Source organism: Lethenteron reissneri, chromosome 26, assembly GCF_015708825.2.
Source record: "Lethenteron reissneri isolate LAM-NWPU_2019-01 chromosome 26, ASM1570882v1, whole genome shotgun sequence".
Classification (NCBI taxonomy): domain Eukaryota; kingdom Metazoa; phylum Chordata; class Hyperoartia; order Petromyzontiformes; family Petromyzontidae; genus Lethenteron; species Lethenteron reissneri.
In genome coordinates, this window is record NC_083804.1 from 6887397 (window position 1) to 6910754 (window position 23358).

At 46.4% G+C, this 23358-nt stretch overlaps 1 protein-coding gene across 1 annotated transcript; it reads right to left on the reverse strand.

The window, feature by feature from the left end:
- Nucleotides 1-6129: 6129 nt before the first annotated feature.
- Nucleotides 6130-23078, reverse strand: LOC133347570 (uncharacterized). The gene is made up of 3 exons (XM_061559941.1): nucleotides 22880-23078; nucleotides 8056-9655; nucleotides 6130-7590 (listed from the first exon to the last, which is right to left on the reverse strand). The coding sequence occupies exons 2-3, from the start codon at nucleotides 9531-9533 to the stop codon at nucleotides 7071-7073; spliced, it is 1998 nt and encodes a 665-aa protein (XP_061415925.1). The 5' UTR covers nucleotides 9534-9655; nucleotides 22880-23078; the 3' UTR covers nucleotides 6130-7070.
- Between the last annotated feature and the right edge of the window lie 280 nt (nucleotides 23079-23358).

Here is a 23358-nt window from a genome sequence, read left to right on the forward strand (position 1 = left end):
GTTTGTAAGCCAAACATTCCCCTTTCATTTCATTAACAGTTGTGCACGTGACGCGGACACCAGAGGGCGCTATAGTTAACGCAATGTAAAATTTCTAAACATCGTTTCACCCCTAGATAATAAATACACGTGCAATGAAAGGAGGTAATGCCATTACAGCGCTTTGAGCTTTGTTTATAAAACGTTTTTTTATGACTCCGTGTTTTCCCTTTACAAGTCGAATTGTGTATCTGCATTATCGCTGCTCTGACCATCAGATGGCATCACTGACCCGCAAAATGAAACGGTCCATTCAATCGCTGATTCATCGGTAGAAACCTACGCATGAGAGTTTAATCCCCATCAAATGACCATGAGATCGATAGCAACTTTATAATGAAAAAGCGGTGTAATGTGAGAGTACGACGCATGGGCGAAACATTCGAGTAACCGCCGCGCTGTAAACCCGGTTCACTCCCGAGTTCGATTCCCGATCACGGCGGGGCATTGTTGGTGATATCGGAACAAGAACTTGCGTGGTGAAGTATGGATAACCCTCTCAACTTACGCGTGGTAATCGAACGACCTTCAGTAATCTATTGACAAAAGTTACTATTTTAGTTATGTAATTGCAATTAGGAGTTGGGAATACTCGGTGGTAATCGGTTGACAACCCATTGTGTTTCAGTAAGGTAACAATATTAATTGCTTGAGTCTCTGACCGTATGCCAATGCACACTTTACTAAAGTCACATCTTGCATTTCAACTATGCAGATTAAGTTTAATTACGACCGTATATTTAAAATGTTTAAAATTCGCTTACATGCAATGTATCGTGAGTTTGAACAATCAATATCAATCAGTCGAGGCATCGTTACGTTACGCGTCTGTTAACTTCTCACAAAGTGTGAGCCACTTCGTCATCTACCCAAGAAGACTGATGTGCTGACTCGACCCCTGAACCGGTTTTAAATTTCGATTTAAAGCTTTCGTAACTGCAGGGATTCATCTTCTTGGTTCTTTCGGTAAAGTCACGTAGAAGGGAAATAATATAAAAATAAAACATAATAAAATAAAGTAATAATTTTATTATGTTTTATTTTTATTATTTTATTATTTCCCTTCTACATGACTTTACTGAAAGAACCAAAAAGAGGCTTTAAATTCACCACTTTGCCGACAACAGGCCCTGTTCCCATAACTGCATCACGTCATTGCGTGACCCTCTCTCAGTGACTTCACTAACTAACGATATAAACCCGATAGAGGTGCAGCCCTGCAAGTCCTTTCTCACGCCACTGCTGGTGGAAAGGCGACTCTAGCCGGGTATTTGGCCTACTCTTCCCCACGCTGACCAGACGTCTTGGAAGGGGATGGAATGATGGCGATGAATACCGTACTGCCTTACCATATTTCCCATCACCGAGGGGAGGGGGAACACGTCTGAACAAGACATCACCCCCCCAGCACCCCCTGGGCTGCGCCTTGGGAACAATGAAGTTGAGCTGCAAAATGATTTAATCAACTGACAGAGCCGAGGCTTGCACGCAAAGATGGGGAGTTTGGGCAAGGCTGTAGGGTGCCGTGGGCAACTTTCAGATGTAATTATGCCTGCTTTTCACTGATCGCGTGGTATTAAGTGACCGTGGCTCGGTCGCGGGGTCCTTGGGTCTGCGGTTACACTTTTGAATGGGGCTGCCTGTAATGACATTGACTAATGGGCACGGCCAGCGGATGGGAAATTGAATTTCAGAGCGCGTTGTTACTCACGGCTCGGTTATTGCTAACCAGCCTGACGGGAAGTCTTCGCGCTCTGGGCGAAAGAGTTTGGCTGTGAGCCTTAAGTTTGCGGTGTTTATGGGAGCGTGATGCAAAGGGTGCACACTTGGTCAGGCCTTGAAGACAGCCAGGGGCCCGCAAATGTGTCGTGATTGAATGAGCTGTGCTATTTTGCTGCTTTAAAGTGCTCGTGGTGTAATTATCCAGCGCAGAACTTTGGCATGCATGGTAGGATTGCGGCGATCCCAGTCCATGCGTGGGGGTTGTGGGCTCTCATCTTCTGTGCCTTACAGGTTTGTTGTTTATGCGGATATTTTAATTACCAGTCCCATAGATTTGGTGGGGTTTATTTAGAGAAACTAAAAAAATTACATTGATTTTTTAAAATCTTCATTAATGCGAATCGTGCGTTTCGAGCACGTGCACATTGAAATGGAAATGAAATGTTCACATCTTGATGCTAAATTAATCGTAAGTTTGTTTAGGCTACCATCGTCTGATGCCTTGAACCTTGGTCATGAATATTTAGCCCCGAGAATGATGCTCATCTTGCAGAGTAACATCCGAGGCAGTCATTTGGCCCAGAGACCCAGGCATGCACAGAGAAGCACCAGAGGTCGGTCATGAGCAGTCACAAGGAGGGGGCATCGGGAAACAAAAGTTGCCGTTTTTGTGACGTAGTAAATTCAAAGTGATGTCCTGCACATATTGTGTCTACAGCCCTGATACAGTGGCATACATTCCACATTCACATGGCAGGGGTGAGTCTATCCACAAAGACAGCCACTCGATTTACCCCTCAAATTGGGTACTCGTTTGATCAACTCTAGAGAGATGATGGGTTGACCCCCCCCTCCCCGCAACCAGCGATTGAACTTGTAACCTTCGGATTGCGAGTCACTCAATCTATGTCTGAGCCACCTGTCCAGTGTTGTGTTGTTCGAGATTCCGCCTCAAGGCGCAAGTTTTCTCTTTTGCTCTTTGGTTTTCTAAAGTACCTTCGACTGTAAATTTCGATTTAAAGCTTTAGTGACTGCAGGGATTCATATTCTTGGTTCTTTCTGTAAAGTCACGTCGAAGGGAAGTAATAAAATAATAAAAATTAAACATAATAAAAATTCTCACGACGTTTCGATTGCAACACAAGCAATCATCGTCAGGTGTGAAAACTACAGCATCTCTCACCGCGGCTGTTGTTGTTGTGGGGAAAGATGACAATCACAGACTTCGGAGACCACGAAATGGGAGGAGTGAATGATAAGAAGCGAAGAAAACGGACGAGGTCTTTGCCCCCAGCAGTGGGAGGTTACCGGCTGAAAGTTTTACAACAACAAATGACATCACTCTGGTGAAATGTTTCAGTCATGTTTAATTAGATAACTTACCACAAGTAAACAAAGCATTCACGTGAATATGCCATACACCCTTACAGACAATATCAGTAAACATTCGTGAGGGTCACGCACTATTATTGTTACAAGTAAAATGTTGTTTATCGTCGTAGTCGTCATCACTGTTGTCATTGTTGTCATCATGATTGTTGTCATCAACAATGATGTTGTTGTGATGATGACAATCATCATTGTTGTCATTGTTGTCGTCATTGTTGTCGTCATTGTTGTAAAACCGAAAAAAGTTGTAGTCTTTCCCAAAAATGTGCGATAGGGTTCTGTGCCGTACATGTTTATGTGATGTTCAAGGTAATGGGCAGATTGGAAATATAAATTTAAAAAATTACTGTTGTGCTGTTAACGTGATAAGTGACACGTGACACTCAGAGTCGCTCGGGATACCGACAGATGGACTGGGACAAATTGTGTGCTTCCTGTTTTTTAAATATGCGGTTGCTGAGCAAAGGCCCTAACATTTCTAAAGTGCCCAGCGGCCAGCAACAAGCAGCCCTCATGGCTGCATAATAGATACGAGTTAAATACGTTTCTTTAACTGAACTTGGGGGGGGGGAGGGGAATACCATGGGAGGCAATTTCCGATTCCGAACTTGATCAGCGCTATGATAGCGGAAAGACAAGTGTCAATGCAGTACAGGACATGGAAACATAGAATTGAAGAGGAAAGTGACCGATGGTGGTGGTTGTGGTGGTGATGATGATGGGATGGACTGTGACACCGCCTCCCTAAGAAAGGCGTTATACACGTATCCCGTAGTGACACAAAGATCCCCCGTGTAGCCTTGAACAGAATGTTGGGGAAAACGCTGTTAGCGAGGGAGCAACCTATGAAGGCCGGCGCGGCACACGGGGGGATGGGTGGCCAGCACCACGCCCGGCCACCTTTGTCTCCCTCTGTGACGATGTTTGCAAACAGCACCAGGTACTCTTCATTTGAGGCTGAGTCGACCTATATATACTGTACACACACACACATCTGCACCGTCACAAAATACTGCACTCCCACTTTTGTCATCTTCGTTTAAAAAAAAAAAACCTTTACAGCTCGTGACCGTTTGCGTCTCTTTTGATTTAAAATGAACACAAATCATCGAGAGGGCTCACACGAGAAGCACGTGGCATTCTGCTGTGCGTCGAAATCTGCCCGTTGAGGATGGTTCTTAACGCTTGCAATAGAAGCAGAGACTCGTGCAAACGGCACGCTGTTGCGTTTATCTTAATAGCACGGACAAACATCGTTCAGGCGAGACGGTTAAACGGCTGTGGAAATTACGGGGTGCCACGGTGGAGGGATGTTAACTATTTCGCGTGGTATACAGGAGGTCGTGGGTTCGACCCCGACCCTGACACCTGCACGTTTGGAGTTTGCATGTTCGCTCCGTGGTCGTGTGGATTTTTTTCCGGGTCCTCTGCGGTTTCCCTCCACATTTAAAATCAACATCACGTGTTTAGAGTATGTGGCTGCTAGACATTTCCACGCGAGAAGCCATTTCTCGTCGAGCTATCATTTGTGATAGCCAGGTCGCTCCTGAAAAAGAGCGATATAGCTCAGTGAGCCTTACCTGGTAAAATAAAAATAGTTTGAAGTTGTACAAGGGGATATAATCGTGTCATCTTATCAAATGTCTGGAGGGTTAGGTGGGATGGGCAAATTGTCTCTTTGCCTGATAATTGCCCTTTTGGCATGTACGGTAAGTCTGTTTTTATCTTCCGCCCCCGACCTCAACTGCAGTTCTCAGAAACGATGACGCGAGGCCTGTAATTGACTGCCACTTAGAAAACACGATTATAATAACGAGGTGGGGTTTAGTTCGGGTGTTGTTACAGTCTGACGCGCAGATCTACTGTCCGTTTATACACCGTGCAGTCAGGGACCGTGATGGTATGTGTTATACAGAGACACTCCTTTTGTCCACGTCCCGATTTGCCACGCATCAAAAATGTATTCTCACAAAACTCTCGTTATCTGGTTCAAGCCTCCGCACAAATACGAGCGGTGAACCGGAAGAATCGGGAACATTTTTCCCATGATCCGAACCTCTGCACAGATGTGAGCAGTGACCCACAAGTGTCAGCAAATGCCATCCTGATAATTGGTTTTTAACCCCTTTATCTGGCAACAAAACTGACACCTTTTTTTACAAGGAGTCATGTTTACATAGACCACAATACCTGCAGTCATAATGCAAACAAAAAACATAACTCTGATAATGTGCACTGTCCTTGAAGTTGATTGGTCCACACCCGAGACAGCTTTCCTTAGAGCCTAGTCTCACATGGGTTGGACCAGATGACGCCAAAAGGTGCCAGATAGAAGGGTAAAAAACCAATTATCATATTTTTTACTGGCAAAAGAGGTTCGAATGGTATAAATGCCATCCTATTACATTTCCAGCTCTTGGCTCAAATGTTTGGATGGGGTGGTTGCTGGCACCACAGTCGGTGCAAGGGGGGGGGGGGCTCGGGGGGTGAGGATCGTGTCTAACTATGGCAGTGCAATGCAGGAGTGATTGCCCATTATTGTGCCATGAACCTGACTACCCGACTTTCACACGTGGTCACGGCTAACATCAGTGGCGAGTGATATCTAAATTGGTCCTGGTCCCACCCCTTTCAGCAACACACACTGACCAGCGTTGACCAAGTATCGTCAAGGAACCTCCCACGATCGACACGGTATGAAAAGGCCTACGTCCAGCAGCGGATTGATAAAGTGCTGTAAATTATTATTTAGGATCACATATATCATATATACGGGGTGGTAGAAAACATGTTGTGCTAGACAAGTGGAGATGTGTGTCAGAGAGACGCAACCGGAAAACACAGTAAAATATAATATATATTTAAAATTGTTATATAGCCTCATGCAAATTGCATCCCAAGACTCTGAACGTCGCGAACCGCATTGTGGCATCGGGAACGGAAGGGGGGGCGGTGAGGAGAGCACCGCGGGGACACGACGGGGACATGACGCGAACCCGGATCTCGGGGGTAGCGGGTGAACACCGCATGGACTGGGGGCACGGCGACGGTGACCGCGAGACATCCTGACATCGCAGGCAGAGAGAGAGAGAGAGGGGGGGGAGAGAATCCAGGGAGTGGCCACGAAGGTGTCCACAGGGCCAAAAGCCTGGAGGATTCCCCATCTCCTCCACAGAATCTGAATATTTATTTATCCTGGGAAAAATCCGAAGAGCTATGAAGCTTTTTTTTGTACACAGATGTCCAACCCAAATATCCCCTCCTCGGAGGCAACAACGAGACCACAAATTCGCGTGTGTACCCAGGAGAGAGATATTAAAAGACAGACTCCTGAATAAAAATGATGACATAAACGAGGCTAACGAGAGCAGGTTGGAGTTCGTTTGAAAAGCTGAACTTGGGAATGAAAAGTAAACAAAACCGATGTAGCTAAAGAAGAAAGGGTTTAATCAACTCGTACAAATCGCTATCACGTACGATAAATATTTTTTACAAAAAACCGAAGAGTGCACAAAGAAGCATTGGGAGGATACGTGCTTGGAATTACATCGAGAAAGAGAGAGAGAGAGAAAGATGCTTGGATTAGAGAACATACGCTGACTAATGAAGTAATTCCAAGCTGTTGCAAACAGCAAGTGGGTTAGGGCCGCACACGTCGCTGTAAGGGATGATGGCCGATGGTCAGTTTTTGTAATGGAATCGGAGCCAAAAAATAGGGACGTGTCTAATGAAAATGCCTCTCAAGTAGATTGAGCAACGCAGTCAGTGCATGGGAAATCGTTACACTGCAGGATCGTGAGACGTAGCGGCGATTTTGGGGAGGCTTTCATCCAGCAGCGGATTGATCATGGCCGACGATGATGATGGCTGCTGTACTCGGACGTTAGTTGCTGTCGTGTCTCCCCCGTCTGGAACCATCGTCAGTCGGTGGAGGTGGCGCGTGAAGACCCCCCATCGCTCCGGGACGAGAGGTCCACGGGACTTCTCCCTCTCCGCCGCTTCGCCGAGTGGTGCAGCTCCTCCTGCAGGCTGTGCAGCTCCTTCCCTATCCTCTCCAGCTTCTCCCACAGGTGGCACGTGGCGGCGTGACCCTGGGGAGGGCCGCCGCAGTCCGCTAGGGCGGCCGCGACGCCGCCCGCCGTCCCGTGCTGGGCGAGCACCGCCCTCCTCGAGGGCGCCGTCCTCGTCGTCGTCGTCGTCCTCCTGCAGCCGGAGAGACTGAGTAACGGGAGAAGGCCCCGGCTGGCGCTGTAGTCAAGGGGGCGGCTGTCGTCCTGTCTAGGCACGTACAGGCGTCCTGCTGCTGCTGCTGCCGCTGCTGCCGCTGCTTCTGCTGCTGCGGCTGCAGGAGGAGGAGTGCTGAGGGGGTCGGCGGAGGTCACCGTTGGGCTAGGGCATGTGTCTGGCTCGCTTCGTGGTGACTCCTGCTGAAGGCTCGTCCTGGACGCAGGGCACAGTCATACCGAGGGTTAGCACCGTTAACGTTTCATGAGTTCCTGGACACGGTGTGGTACCGGACGTAGCCAACCGGGCTAATTCGAGGTGCGGGGGCAGGACAACAAACTAAACACAAAAGCAGTTCGAAAGAAATTAGTTTTCAATTAAACGTGCGTTGTGTAATAAAATGTAATAATTTTGTATTTTCATATTTTCATGGCTTGTTTATGACAAGCCATTTTTAAGCTAAGTCATGAAATTAAAATGCCTCCATCAAACAATGAGCAATACGCTTCTCAATTGATGGCAACTGACCAATAATGGATATTTCACATTCTCATGGCAAAGCAAAGTCTAATAATAGAACAACAACTCTTAATTTCCTTCAAAGTTGCTCTGGTATGTGAGGCACACCAAGCGCAACAACAAAACATTTACACATTTAAGCAAGACTGGTTAAAAAATTACCTGCAAACGTTACCCACTGGCAGCAGCTTCGACGCCGAGGGCCCAAAATTCACGAGCCCTGAATATTTCCGATGATCCTGGCCCATCGAAGAATCCAGCACCACGTTGGCCGGCACCGGCCCCTCTCCCCTCACCGTCCGCCCGGGGGATGAAGCATTCCCACACAGCCGTCCTGCCCGCTTGCTCGCCGTGCCTCCGGACCGCGCCTTCGCCACCGGCGAGTTGTGACCATCGATTCCGTTCCCGGTCCGCTCGGAGGCTCGCAGCTGCGAACCGAAATTTGCCCTCTCATCTCCGCCCGCGTCGTCGGGAGACGTGGCCGTTCGCGGGTTTTTGTTCCCGCGCGGCTCCCGCTCCGGTGTCCGAGCCGCGGCCGGCGGCTCCTTCGCGAGCCCGTCCGGTTTCCCCGGAACCGTCCCCTCCGATCCGGGGTGCGCTGGCGCCGACGTGTCAAGGTGGCCTGGCAGCACCGTCTGGAAGCGTCCGATGGACGAGACCTGGGGCAGCTGTGGCTCCATCGTCCCGGCCGCATGAGGCATCAGCGTCACGTAGTTGAGGTTGCCCGTCACTGGAGGGCCCGCGATGAGTGTGCTCAGGCACTGGTACGGGCCTGGGTTGAACACGTACTGAGGGCTCATGGAGTCATGCAAGAACCCGCCTCCCAGGTTGGCGAGCAGCGCCGGCGGGTAGCACAGGAACGAGTGCCTGTGGGCGATGGTGGCCGGGGCATGCAGCAGGGGCTTGGCTTGCTGCGCGGTCACCATCCACGCCGGAGAAGAGAAGTCGGCGTCCGCAGCTCTTACTGCGCTGAAGCTGCTCTGTAAGTGGTCCACTGTGAACGAGCTGGGCTTGGTGGAAGTCGACTCCGAAAGCTTTGACGATAAAATGTGTCCTGCGTCTCTGTCAGGGTCCACCAATAACTGGGTTTTATGCTGTTGGCTCCACTTGATGTCGAGTGACTTTTGGAAGCCTTTGCATCCCTGCTCTGAGGAAAAGGAACAATTCGGCTCCCTAAGCCATCTCAGGTTTCCCCCCACATCTGAATCTGGCCCATTCTGGTCTGACGAGCCAACGGAGTTTTTCTCCCACAGGGAGCACTTGATCTCCGAGCAGCTTTCGACACTCGGGTGTAAGCCGGCAGGGCCCGATCCCGCCCTGTCGCACTCCTCGACCGCGCCGGGTCTCCTCTGACCGACGACGGTGACGCTGGCGACCTTTGCCCTCTTGCCGGGCCACTCGCCCTCGGCCAGAGAGATGGAGTACTTGCATAGGCTGTACTTCATGTGGTTGTACAAGTGGGATTTCTCCAGGCACGTGAATGGGCACTGGAAGCACTTGTAGTTGAAGGGCTTTCCGCACGGCCGCGGGATGTAGTGGGGCTTCTTGGGCTTGCGTTCTTTGCCGTGGAAGGCGGTGCGTGACTTGCCCGGGGGCTCGCCGTCCCGTCTCTCCTGGGCGGCACAGTGTGAAAATTTCATGGCGTCTGCCCGGGGTCTTGTTGCTGGAGCAGCGGCGGCCGGTTGGCTGCAGCTCTGTCCGTGACGCTTGGCGATCTGGGTCTTCTACGATGGATCGCTCCTCGTGGAATATTCTAGGTAAACTATAGATAGAAAGAACAAAATAGCATTCTCAATGCATTGTCATTTATATAGAATTGCATTTTGTAAAGTAAAAAAAAAAGAGAATTGGTGCGATTCGATCATCGCTTAACTGGCTCACTGACGCTCTTGGCAGATTGCCCGACTCGGACAGGTCATGAGTTCAAATCCCAGTCGGAGGTCAACTATACCGATCAATCCTCTGCACCAATAAGCAAAAAAAAGCCAAAGTGTTTCCCCCTGCCACACGTGTGTTGAGCAGTGGTTCTTCACATTCGTGGCCTTAAGTCAATTTGGGGAAAGTCAATCAGGAGTGGTCATCCGATAGTGAAACCGGTCCGAGCCGTCATTGTTACAAATACAGCCCTGCTAGTAGGGGCTTCTCCACGCTCTGTGGCTCTGGGGGGGGGGAGGGGGGGTGGGGGTTATTTGACTCTACTTCACCACACTGGTCATCGCATGTTTGCAAATGATGAAAACATATCCAGAAATTCGTTCAGATATCAAATCGGAAAAACGTAATTAAGCCATGAGAAAAATAAAATTTCAGTCGACAGGTAGGTTAATCGCGCACTGCACAAACCGCTGCACCACATCTGCCCGCCCGTTGACAATGCTGCCGCGTGAGAAACATGTGCCGCTTGGCGTATTCCCATTGCGCCGGTCGGGCGGGGTGCATTCTCACGTGAATAATATTCCCGGCGCATACAAAATCCCACCGCCGCGTTGTTTGTGGTTCAAGCAGAGAGGGGCCAGGCACACAGCCCGGCGATTGCAGGGATTACGCGAGTAAGAGATTGTAGTGCGAGCCGCTTCATACACTGACATCGTTCGACTGCTGCAGCGATGGCCAATTCATTCACAATTGGTTTTGAAGACAAAATAATTGAGATGCATGCACAATTGTGATTGAATACTGCATGGCATGTGATCATTTAAATGCGAGGCAGTGAGATGGTTGTTCCAGACATTTGTTGCAACGAATTTTTCACCGATGGCTGGCAGTGGCCATTGGTAGTGGTGCACGACCACAAATAACAAAAGACTCGACACATTTGTCAATCACACTGTGGCCTTACAATGAAAAGTAGATAATAAGCAACATTTCGGGGCACGATGTCCTCCTTTGTACCTCAAAAATAGGTGGCAGCAACCCAAGCGTATGTGTGTGTGTGTGGACCATCTCTTCTCTGGTATGGGCTAGAGAAGAGATGGGCTGATGTGGTATAGAAGGATATGGAGCTGAGTGGACTTGCCAATGACTGGGACCAGCGGTGCCAAGATCAGGCGGAGGCTCGTGAAGGATGCTACTGGCCACTTGCAGGCAGTCGCCTTCCAAAAATAGCGGAGGGCAGAGGAGCGACGCTCACAACAACGAGCGGAGTGCCGGGCGGATAAAACACAGCAAGTTGGCACAGTCGGGGGCACAGGTGGTGCATCTGTCAGTCATCTCAGTCAGTCAACCATGGCACCTGGGTGTGTCCCGTGTCCTCCGGCCAGCTATCCTTCGACACTTCACATGGCCTCAAAGTGCACCGAGCTTTGGCACAAGCGCCATCGTGACATCACCGCCACAACGTTGCAAATAGCAGGTGTTGTTGTTGTTGCGGATTCGCGGTGGGTTCAAGAGCTCCAGAGAGACACGGCGGGCAGCATTGGTCACCGACACGGCACGATTCGTTTTTATGAAAGCCACGATGCTGTGACTGCTGACAGAGGAACGCCCACCGGGTTTTGTCGCCATGTGAAAATAAAAAAATAAAACAATTCGAAACACAACGATATGTTTGTTAAAGTTTCAAAATCCTCATACTGTACAGCCCTTTGTAAATCCACTGCTGGGCGAGGATCCGTCTACACTATGTCTGCCATGTGGGCTGTTTGACCATACTTCACCTCGCTGGTCAGTACAGGTTGGTGAAGGTGGTGGTGGGCCCCCCTTCAACTGGTTCAGATATAATTTGCCACTGATGCGAGCCGTGGCCGGGACTTGAACTCAGGTCACCGGGTTCATGGTGCATGGTGCACACTACGACATCAATGCGCCTTTTAAAACGTATTTTCCAAACACGTTTTGTTTTTATTGTAACACATTTTCTGGTCTCGAAATGTCTCACAGACTCCTCTGATTGTGTAACTTGAGACTGGAGTAATCTCATCGAACACACGAACCTGCATCATCCATCTGTGATGCAGCACATGCTCAGGTGCGACGTGCGCGCACCCACACAACACGCGCACACAAAGAAAATGATTGCAGACAAAACCAGTTCATCGGCTAGGGGCATTGCCTGCATTCGTCACCTCTCTTACGGCCGACAGCACAAGGAGTACATCACTGGGTGTCCCGCCAGCTTCGTACACAACCCGGTGTATGTTTACAACAACAAAAAGGCGATCATACAAACATCGTCGACCATTATCAATGCAGTTTAACAACGTAGGCTTTCGCGACCAATATTATTAATAATCAATGCTTGTGGGTTAGATCGCGAAAATATAAATGTGTCGTAACCCTCCACCACCCGACACAGCCAATTACTAATCCACCGCTGGATTAAAATCATCACCCAAGCTGGCGACATATCTCATGCTCCTGCGATGCAAAAACCCAAATAAAATCCATCCGGCACCTGCGCACGTGCCGAACGCGTCACTCCATCTCCGCAGTGATGGCGCTGCTATGAGGAGCGTTCGCTCTTTGCCGTCCGTCCGTCGTCATTGCCAGCGGCCAAAGTCAACTCCGCCCTCGTTGACGGTAGGCGGTGGTGTGTCCGGGAGCTTGCTCCGTGTTCTCGAACGCACGTGGGGTGAGGGGTCCTATGTCTGTCTCGAAATTCGCCCTGCGCTCTTGCCTGAAGCACGCTTAGTCCACGGGCTAAAAGCGGACATTGGTACCGCCTAAATGTGGACTTTATGGATGGTTTTTTTCATCGTATGTTGGTTGGGTATGTACGTATATATGTATGTTGAACTTATGTTACACGGTAGGTAGCCAACCGTGCTAATGGGGAGGTGGGGGCGGGGAAGGACAACCAATGAAACACTGCATGGCTAATACGACTGAATTCGTGTGTAATGCCGCTCATTTCAAGCGGTTATTCGACGCACAAAGAAAACTGGAACCCTCTAAACCAGTGGTTCTTAACCTTTACTGTACCCTTGCACCCCTTTGATTCTCAAAGGGGTGCAAGGGTACACAGTCAATAAATACACAGGGGTTTGATGAAACAAAGTAGTTGTACTTACGTGCCCGTGTTTCATGTGTTTCGACGATTTACCTTCTAAAAAAGAAAAATCTGGCCACATCTTGTACCCCCAGAAAGGGCATCTCGCACCCCCAGGGGCTGCGTGCACCCCAGGTTAAGAAGAACCACCGCTCAAAAGTGATGCCACCTCGGGTGGTGCCGACTAGTGAAATATATCTTCTTTGCTCATGGACTTTAAAGTTTCTGGTGTCGCAAACAGGCCCAGTTCACACTTGCGCACGTTTATACGACGCAGAGTGCTTAATTCGTAATCGAGATGCCTGAAATGTTGAACCCAGTTCGGGGTTTGATTCCGACCGTGTTCCCTCTGAGGTCGACAACATGACTACTACTTTTGTGGGAAATCAACGGTGCTTGTACTGTGGATAGACTGGCCCCCGTCGCGGCAATGTGGAATTTCCACCACTGGCTCAGGACCACCATGGAGACACGTTGACTTTTCCACTTGTTGTCTGAAGCTGTTGCAGACCTAACCAGACAACGCGAGTGAGACTGTCACACGGAGAGCAAAAGTGTTTTTAAAGTTCAAAAACGTACACTACTACAACTGACGCTTGTCCCCCCCCCCCCCCCCAAAAAAAAAACTGGTCTCATGGCCACTAAATTTCGATTTAAAACTTTCGTGACTGCAGGGATTCATCTTCTTGGTTCTTCCGGTAAAGTCACGTAGAAGGGAAGTAATAAAATAATAAAAATAAAACAATAAAATAATTCTCACGACGTTTCGGCCACAACGCAAGCAGCCGTCCTCAGGTGAAGACCAGGTCTGTCGGCCACTTCCAAGGTTTAATTTCCACCGGGTCACTCTCTCTCTTTCGCACCTAGCACACCACGTCCAATATGTCTCTCGTGATGACTGTGGCTACTAGCCACGTGTCTACACTTCAGTCTTCGAGCACTGCAGGACATATTCTCCGAGAAACGAAGCCCCCTCTGTGCGTAGATTTGTTAACACATCAACTCCTGGACATCTGTGAAAAAGAGCTTCATGGCTCATCGGATTTCTCCAGTATGAATACACATTTTGATTCTGAAACTGTGCAGCCCTGATCGGAACACATCATGCTCCCGGAGAATGGCACCACACTCCATTGCCTTGGCTGCGTCCCATGAGCCTCCCTTTTGCATTCGAGTGAGCTCCTGCCAGAGCCCACACCCCAACCCCCCCCCCCCCACTGCTTTCTCATCTAGCCTACACGCTGCGCAAATCAGCATCGCTTTCATTTCACTGCCAAGGATGTAATTAAATTGGAACCATCCAAATACAATGGTACGCATTTGATGAAAGACTCCATGTGCCTTCTTAGTCATAAGGATTATTTGAGCATACTTCACCATGCTGGTTAGTGAAGGGGGGGGGGGGGAAGAGCAGAACTCGTTTAGATATCACTCAACAGTTAATTTGCTGTAGATGGGAATTGAATTCGTGTCGCCGAGTTCATAGCACAGTGGGAAAACCACTGCACCACCGCTTGCACTCTCATAACACAAACACTGTTTTGTTAAAAAAAATTCTAAACATGTTTTTTTTTCCAAATGACGAGACTAACGAGGAGGTGCATAAACGTTGCACGAACAGGTTTCCGCGTTCAGGGAGCGTTCACTTCGTTGACGCGAGTTGAATTTCTTCATATGAATTCAGTCAACTTTACTCGAGTAATTTCATCGCTCGAACTTATCTTCTCGTCGATGACAGCCGGCTGATTGGCGCGCGCGGTGCCTGTGGTCACGTGCAACCTCTCCACCACGTGGTCACCGGTTGATTCCCGGACGACAGGTTGAGAACTGCTGCTGCTGCTGTGTGTGTGTGTTCGTATGACGATTATCTGAACCGGTTCTGGGCCTCCCAGAGGTCGACTCAGCCTCAAACGAGTAGCTGGTGCGGTGTGTAAATATCGCCACTGGGGAGACAAAGACGGTCGGGCGTGGTGCTGGCCACCCAGCCCCTCGTGTGCCGTGCCGGCCTTCATAGGCGCTCGCGAACAGCACTTGCCACAAAAGTCTGTTAAGGCTACACGGGGGGGGGGATCTTTGTATTTGTGTATCGATTCGAGGCGTTGTGTGACATCGTGGCTCATGCGGGATTTTTATTTTACACGCCTCAATATTTATCTCAGAATTACTCTCAATAAATCCACACACACAAGACAACGCATAAAAGGACAGATTTTTCTCCAAAGGTTTAGTGGATGGAAAGTTTCTCATAAGCCGTTTCCAAATTGCCCCGTAAACACTGGTTTGTGTTTAGGGGCCATCCATTTCGTACGTACGCATGGAGGGGGGAGGGATTAACCTAAATGCGTAGGCTTGCGTATGGGGGGTCTACTGACAATGTAGGGGGGAGAAGCTTCGATAATAATTTGTCTACATTAGCCTTCAAATTAGTTAGATAGTCCGGCGGTGGACTATCTGTTTGCTTAAACACGTCAATATTATTAATCCTTGATTGTTTCTGCGTGGATTAAACATCGGCCGTTCTATAGGATTCGGGGGGGGGGGGTAAAAAGTACGCGTGCGTACAGGGAGGGGGGGAAGGGTCAAGTTTTGACAGATCTTTGCGTACCGACTCAATGGATGGACCCTAACCGCACCAGAGCACGTGCCGATCTCCCCTTACCCACCGCTGGACAATTTAAGAATGTCAAAACCGTGGGACCCCATAGTGACGCCACAGTGCCTGCTTCGATCATATGTCGGCAAGGATTTCAGACGTTGACCATGAGGCTACTCATACGGGCTGTCCCCCACTCGCCAACCTCAACACGAGACGTAGAAAGGTGGCTGATCACCCCCCCCCTCCCTCTCCTCCTGCCCCCCACTCATGGAAGAAGAAGAAGTGTGTTCTATTAACGCCATTTTAAATGTATCCAGAGGTGGTCTGTGATTTAGGATGAGAAAACCTGAATTGAATACAAGCCAATCATTGTTAGGTGAACATTCTGTAAAGTTGAAGTTATACACTTTTAAGAAATTACCTTTATTTATCATCTTCCTTGAATATGATGTGCAGCTGCTTTTGAAAAAAAAAACATTTAAAGCTGAAAGGCGTATAAATGATGCAATGCTGCATTAAAATATTTACAAAATTGTACCTTGTTCTCGTGTTCGTCAAAACTCACAAATGTATTATTAATATAGAATACATTTTCAAGATTTTTGTTCGGATTTTTAAATTGCATAACATGTATCTGTTTATATTTTATTGGACTTCTGTATGAGCACGTGATTAAATGCCTATAAAATCAAACGTGGATTACTTTACAAGGCATTCAACAAGATAATTAGTTACACACCTAAAGTAAAATAATTACCACAAATAAATGTAAAAAAAAATCATATTAAATAAATTACAATGTTAACATGTTAGTATGTTGTGATAAGAACACGATATATTTTAAAAATAACAAATTCTACATTCACAAGGATGAATGAATTCCTGCAGTCACGAAAGCTTTCAGTCATGATATTAAGTTAATTTTAAAAAAGTGGGTATAATAAGTGATCTGATTTTCTCATCTCATTACAGTTGCTTTGATAAGTTACGATTATTGCTCAAAATACCATTTAGATATAAATTTTAATGTTTAAAGTCTATTTAGGTAAATGTTGATGGTGAGTTTTTTTTATTGTGCAGCAATCAGATCCTGATTACTGTTCAAAAGCCACATTTAGATACACATTACATTTAAAAGCTTAACGTCTAATTAGATACATGTTTATGATGACATATTTCTTAAAATATTATTTTGGGAAATCGTGCAGCAATCAGATTCTGATTACACTTCAAAAGTCACACCGTCCCAACTAAAACGAACACTTATTTTTTCGTGAACGCTTGAATCTCAACATCCATGGCGCAACGGAGGCTCGCAAGATGTGGCGCAGATTCTACTTCTGTCTTTGCGCGGCCTCCCCGTCGCTCCCACGACACCGAGAGGCGTACGTGTAACAGCTGAGAGGCAGGACTTGCAGATAATACAATACCTCTGCGATATAGCTAATCTGATATCTCTACGGGCATAACTTGTTTGCCAGCAACAATATTTTTAAAATGTATTCACGGTGATTCAATTTTTTGTTCTTTTTGTTTCACAACAACATTCACCCTAAGATCACACGTGTAAACGAAAATGACAATGTAACTTTCTGACCTGCCCACAGTGGACATCTTTAATAAGGAACTTCACAGCTCATACGACAAAAAAACCCTAACCTCTATTAAGGACTCAATTAAGATTTTAGATTCTGAAAATGCAGTACAACTTGAAAATACAACAGACAACAGATGCCATCATTCTTCTCACGCACGGCGTAGTCAATAGCAACTTAAAGATCTGTTTACAAGTTTGAGTGCTGCGCGTCGACGTCCGGACGATGCCGAGTTAATTAAATCCTTTATATTAAGTTCGCTTGCGTGCTTGCTTGCGCACTTGCTTGCTTGCTTACGACCGTGCAAATCTTTCGGTCGTTTTTTACCCACTTCCCGTGATCCAATCGAGCTGACATTTTCCACACAGACTCGTTGTGCGTGACAATTACTTTTCGTGAAATTTTTTTTCAAAAATTTTACACTTTTTAGGACAAAAATATTATATTTAATTACCAATTGCTTAATGGTGGCAGACAATCATCTGACCCATAGGTGGCAGCCATCTCAAGCCAGAGGACGAGAGGACTCTAGCCGCCACGCATATAAAGAATTTATAGTGAAAAACTTTGTTTTTAGGGGTTAATTTTTTTTTTGCTGTGAAATGTTTCCGATGTTCCAAACCGGTATACGATAGTGGTTCGTGACCAAACAAATAAGGCGAAGTGAACCCACGTGTGGCTCAGCGGTCACCTGAGGATAATAATAATAATAATAAGTAATATTTAAAAATACTTTTTTTAAAACACGCTTTAATGAAATGTACCGTACGAGTAATGGCACAACTCCACGACTCCATGAAGTGACCCCGAGGCTTGTCATAACGGATATAACAACAGACGGAGTGAGTTAATAGAAAGCGTGTAAACATACTATTTAAAAATATTTTTTACATTTTTTGATGATAGAATATAGTATTGTCATCAGTAAGACATAAGTATACGACGTTTGCAGTCGATACCACATTGGGAAGTGGATTAAAATTGAGTCACAAGATTTGAGTATACAACAACAACGACAACAACAACGACAACAACAGACCGAGTGAGTTAAATAAAAACGTGCAATCATAAAAAAAAGCGTTCGCAACAGCAGCCGCCACTTGACAGCGTGGACGTTCTGCTAAGAGAAGTAGGAACAACTCCGCTCGCGTTTTGCCTTGAGGTGTCACGAGGTGAAACAGGTGTTGGGCAATCTGTGCACGGCTCACAGCTAAGCAGGGCTTCACATCGGATCATTGTCAACTGCTCCCCCCCCTCCCCAACGAAGTAGCAGCCCCTGTTGATACAGGTCACGGCGAACGTGTGGGGTGAACGGGCCGTTATTCGCGAAGTCAGGGCGAGCAACGGCGTTACGCGAGGAAGGGAGTGAGGTTATAAAACTTGTGAGCTGCACGCCTCGATACTTATTCGGCCTCCACTTGGCTAACGATGTGTTTATTAGCGCTGCACAGCGACTTGAGTATACCTTGTAGAAAATGTGCCTTGTAAATGCGATGTATTGTTATTCATTATTGTGCATAATAAGTCAAAGTGTAGACGTAACCGCTTGCATAATTCAATACTGTTTGGATTTTTTTTATTTAATGTGCCCAAGTGCAACCACATCTCCAGACGCCGTACAGAACCAAGTGGGCACGCAGACAATTCGTCTTGGATTGGTACGGCATCTCAAGGGCACGTTGCACAGAGCAGCACACTGTCAGACAAATAATTCACTTTGTAACACAACTTTTGTTCCTGGGTAGTAAGTATTATTTCCTAATTGCTTATGCCAAAAAAGTATAGAAAATGGCTATTATTCTCCACAAACTTTGCTTTGGCGACCAGTACAGTGATATTTTGAAATGTACATATTTTCAATGAGAAAACGGGCGAATTTGTGTCTTTTCGTTCACATAAGGTCAGAAAAAACAACATATGAATAAAAATTTACATACTAAGGTAATACAAAAATTACTACAAAAGATTTAGAAGCGAATCGTTTTTCGAGATTTACGATTATACTGTAAATCACTTTCACGAATCAGCCCCCAATGTAGTCTCCCATCATATGTTCTCGTTATACTGTCCTTGGCAGCGGCGTTTAAAGTCCAGTATATCCTGGTGGAAGCGCTTTCCTTTCTCCTCCGAGTACGCTCCCATGTTCTCCTTGAATTGATCAAGATGAGCATCAAGGATATGGACGTTGAGGGACATCCTGCAGCCCATTGTGCCGTAGTTCTTCACCAGAGCCTCAACCAGCTCCACATAGTTTTCGACCTTGTGATTGCACAGGAAGCCACGAACCACTGCGACAAATCTGTTCCAAGCCGCTTTCTCCTTACTAGTGAGCTTCTTGGGGAATTCATTGCACTCTAGGATCTTCTTTATCTGTGGTCCGACGAAGACACCGGCTTTGACCTTTGCCTCAGACAGCTTAGGGGAGAAGTCTTGAAGGTGCTTGAAGGCTGCCGACTCCTTATCTACAGCTTTGACAAATTGTTTCATAAGGCCCAATTTGATGTGCAGTGGTGGCATCAGTACCTTCCGGGGGTCCACCAGTGGTTCCCACTTGACGTTGTTCCTCCACACAGAGAACTCGGTCCGCTGTGGCCAGTCCCACCTGTGGTAGTGCACCTTCGTGTCCCTGCTGTCCCGAATGCTAAAATAGCAGGGAAACTTGGTAAAACCGCCTTGGAGACCCATCAGGAATGCCACTATTTTGATGCTTGCAGCCTCTTGATGTCATCTCAGAAAAATGCAGATATGTATCCACTTAGGCAGCTGGAACTAAATTGAACTGGTGGGCTTAAGGCCCCTTGTATTTATCCTACTATTTATATTACTGGAAAGTTCTAGAATATTCTAGAATTTACTCCAAGTTTACTGAGCACTGAATCTATCTGGAATGTTCTGGAAAATAGGTAATTTTCAAAACATTACTGTCCTAGTCACAAAAGAAAAGTTTGTGGGGAATAATAGCCATTTTCTGTACTTTTGAGGCATAAGCAAATAGGAAATAACAGCAGGAACAACAAAAAAAAGTTTCACACAGTGAATTATCACAGGGCAGAAATCAATCACTAAGTTGCTCACGACGAATCATTTGATGCCATTGGTAGGTTGATATTGCTCTTTTCGGTTGTGGAAATATTTACAAAGCGAATGCATAGTTGTGGAATCCTTCTTCTTTTGTATTGAATTTTTGGGGATTGCAACAGATTACAAATTGATGTCGAGATTTGACATCCATTCGACTGCTTCAGGAGTAGCCGCGTGGATTTTTTGCAGATCGCCGTTGAATGATCCGATTGGAACAGTCGTTCACGAGATGTTGCACGGTCTCAGATGTTGCACCATATTTTTATCACCTTCCACAATATTACATTGTGGAATGTAATATTACAAGCCATTCAGATTTAAGCACATGCATACTTTTTAGGAGAAATCTGCCGTTAACTAAGTTTTCAAAAATATAAAAAATCACTGTCAGCTTGAGGCATATATTAAACAGTTATATTTTTTGAACTGCATGAAACGTTCTTCCTGCTTTACAATATTTTTTAATGCAGTACACATTCATGCTTTTTCTGACATTCATTTACAATACGTGAGAAGTGTGTGTGTACGCGTGTATTTTAGCAACAAGCTGTTAACTTTGTGTTTAATACCACAAAGACGTGTCGAAAAACACATTTTCCACTCCACATTTGTCTTTACTTCTTGCTTAATCTGTAGCAAGCCCACACCCTTCATAATAAGCCACATCCGTCTTAAACATCAGCAATGTATTTGCATACACATGTATGTTACATGCAATATTTAACACACGCGACCTTGTCACTTTTCACGGGTGACCTGGACTTCAAATACAAGTTTGGAGCGTCTTGTGTGCATTTTCTAAGTTGCCAATTAGCCGCACTGAATTTATTGAGAATAAACTCCAACCGTGGCTTCCTAGATACCTACATTGCCGCGTTTCTCAATTCAAATTACACCATAATAATAATTAAAAAATCCAAATGCGACATGTGGCTTTGAACCACACATTTTATGAACTTTAACATTTGATCAGTTTAACACGTAGGCTTTCGCGACCAATATCATCCATAAGAGGGTTTTTATGGGTTAGATCGCGTAAATATATAAATGTGTCGTTCAACCCGCCACCACCCAACACAGCCAATTAGTAAGAGTTGTCACGTAAACAGAACGTGGCCAATTCGTCACTAGTACAGCACACCGGTGTGTTGGAGAGCCAAGCCACAACATTTATATCTAAACATATATAAACATAAATATTATTGTTTAATATTTGATATTATGTTTAATATTTGATGTTTATATTTACTCTATTTTGTCGCCACGTGTATACAACCAGGAGCGAACCAGCAAAGCTCTCTAATAAGTATATATATATACTTTTACATGTATTAGCGCTTTCACTCGGCCATGTGCTGGCTTGTTGTAATCTTAGTTCGGAGACACAGCAGGGCCATTCTTAAGCTTTAGACTCTCATAGCGCGATTTGCGGTAATTATCTGGGGTGATTCATGAGTTGCAGCATCCTTCAGCTCCTCTCCGTAAAATCTACGGCGCCCATCCTCGACACTCCTAATGACTGAGCCCCCCCCCCCTCTCCACCAGCCCCTCACTCACTCTCTCTCTCTCTCGAGAGAGAGAATGGTGTCTGCAAGAGAGTGAGAGCCCACGCAATATTCGAGGCTTTCTTGTCGTGCACAACCAGCTCTACGGCGTAGGCGGAAATGAAGTCGCACAGATAAACTTTCGATTGATCGAATTGTACAAAAATGTGAATTGGGTTTCAAATTCGCCAATTGATGCGTAATGGATTAACGAGCGCAGTGAGGTACTGCAATGGGGACAATTGGCTGCATTGTCACACAAAATAACGACACCTTCAGTACGCATTCTTGTGTGCGAGTTTCTCGCTTGAGCAGAATCGGAATCTTTATTTATAATAGAGGAATCCGATGAGCTATAAAACCATTTTGCACAGATGTTAAGTAAGGGCGGGTAAGAAGGTGACGACAACAAGTAGTACGAAACACATGATCGTAGTGAAAAATACAATAAAAGTAAAAAAATTACCCAAACATATACAAATAAAACTAAACCATCCCCATCCTACCAGGCAAAGCCCACTGGGGTATTAACTTATTTTTCAGAAGCGACCCGACCACAAATGATAGCTCAACAAAGTGGCCCATCATTTGGACAATTATCGCACCAAAACAATCTAAACAATCTCAACGCGCGGAGAATTCAGATGTACGCAACACACACGGGTACAACGTTGCAGACACCATTCTTAAAGTCACGATACTTTCGCATTCCCCTGTACGTGCGGGTTACTCGCCTACGCAATCTAAATGTACTAACTGCTGCATAAAATATTGATTTTAGACTCTAATAGCGCGTTTTGCGGTAATTATCTGGGGTGTGTTCATAAGTTGCAGCATCCTAAAACATTGATTTTATGCAGCAGTTGACGGACGCTTGTGTTGACGGACGCTTGTGTTGCGCCCGAAACGTCGTGATCTATTTTATTTTATACCTACGTGACTTTACCGAAAGAACCAAATAATATGCTGCATAAAAGGTACAAAGTTCGCACGGGCAATCCGGATATACACAACGCACACTGTATACATATATAGAAAAAAAACTACGCTTTGGACACAATTCTTAAAAACCACGACAGCTTCGTGGCATTCCTGCTTAAGCGCACAAAGAGGGAACCAACGTTACACGCCGAGCGGTAACAAACGAGAGTCGAGAGCCGTTCGCAAAGTGTCGTCTCGTTACCTTCACGCCGCCAGACGCCCGGCTGCGTCGCCGCTGCCGCTGCTCTCAGGCAGGGAGGTTATCCGCTTGGCTCCCCCATAACCCGCTGGCCCCGGCAAAAAAATAAAGAGAATCTCATGTTTGTAGCAGGTATTTATTATCTGCGAGCCGAGCCCCCGGGCAGTGGAGTTCTTGACATTATCGCCCAGAACGGCAAGTCATGTGACACTTTACACACCCAGGAAATCTTCACCCTCCCCACCCCACGCTTTCCACCTTCCTACGCCCCCCTGTCTACTGGTGTATTTTTTTGTACATTATAATTTTTGTTGTTGTCGCAGTTTTTCGGACCGATTCTTTTTTTAGCAACGTCCCAAATTTGTGTTCATGTAAAGTGAAATAATGCGACACGTTCAAATGTGCTGCTTGTAGAATGTTGTTGCACATTCGAGGACTGTGGACAGAGTTTCCCAACTCACAATATGAGATCATGAGTTCGA

Bases quoted from the DNA above. Each gene is read 5' to 3' on its own strand.
- LOC133347570 (XM_061559941.1), bottom strand. From the start codon at position 9,533: ATGAAATTTTCACACTGTGCCGCCCAGGAGAGACGGGACGGCGAGCCC. The intron at 7,591-8,055 runs GTAATTTTTTAA...CCCTGCGTCCAG, and splicing joins CCAGTGGGTAACGTTTGCAG to GACGAGCCTTCAGCAGGAGT.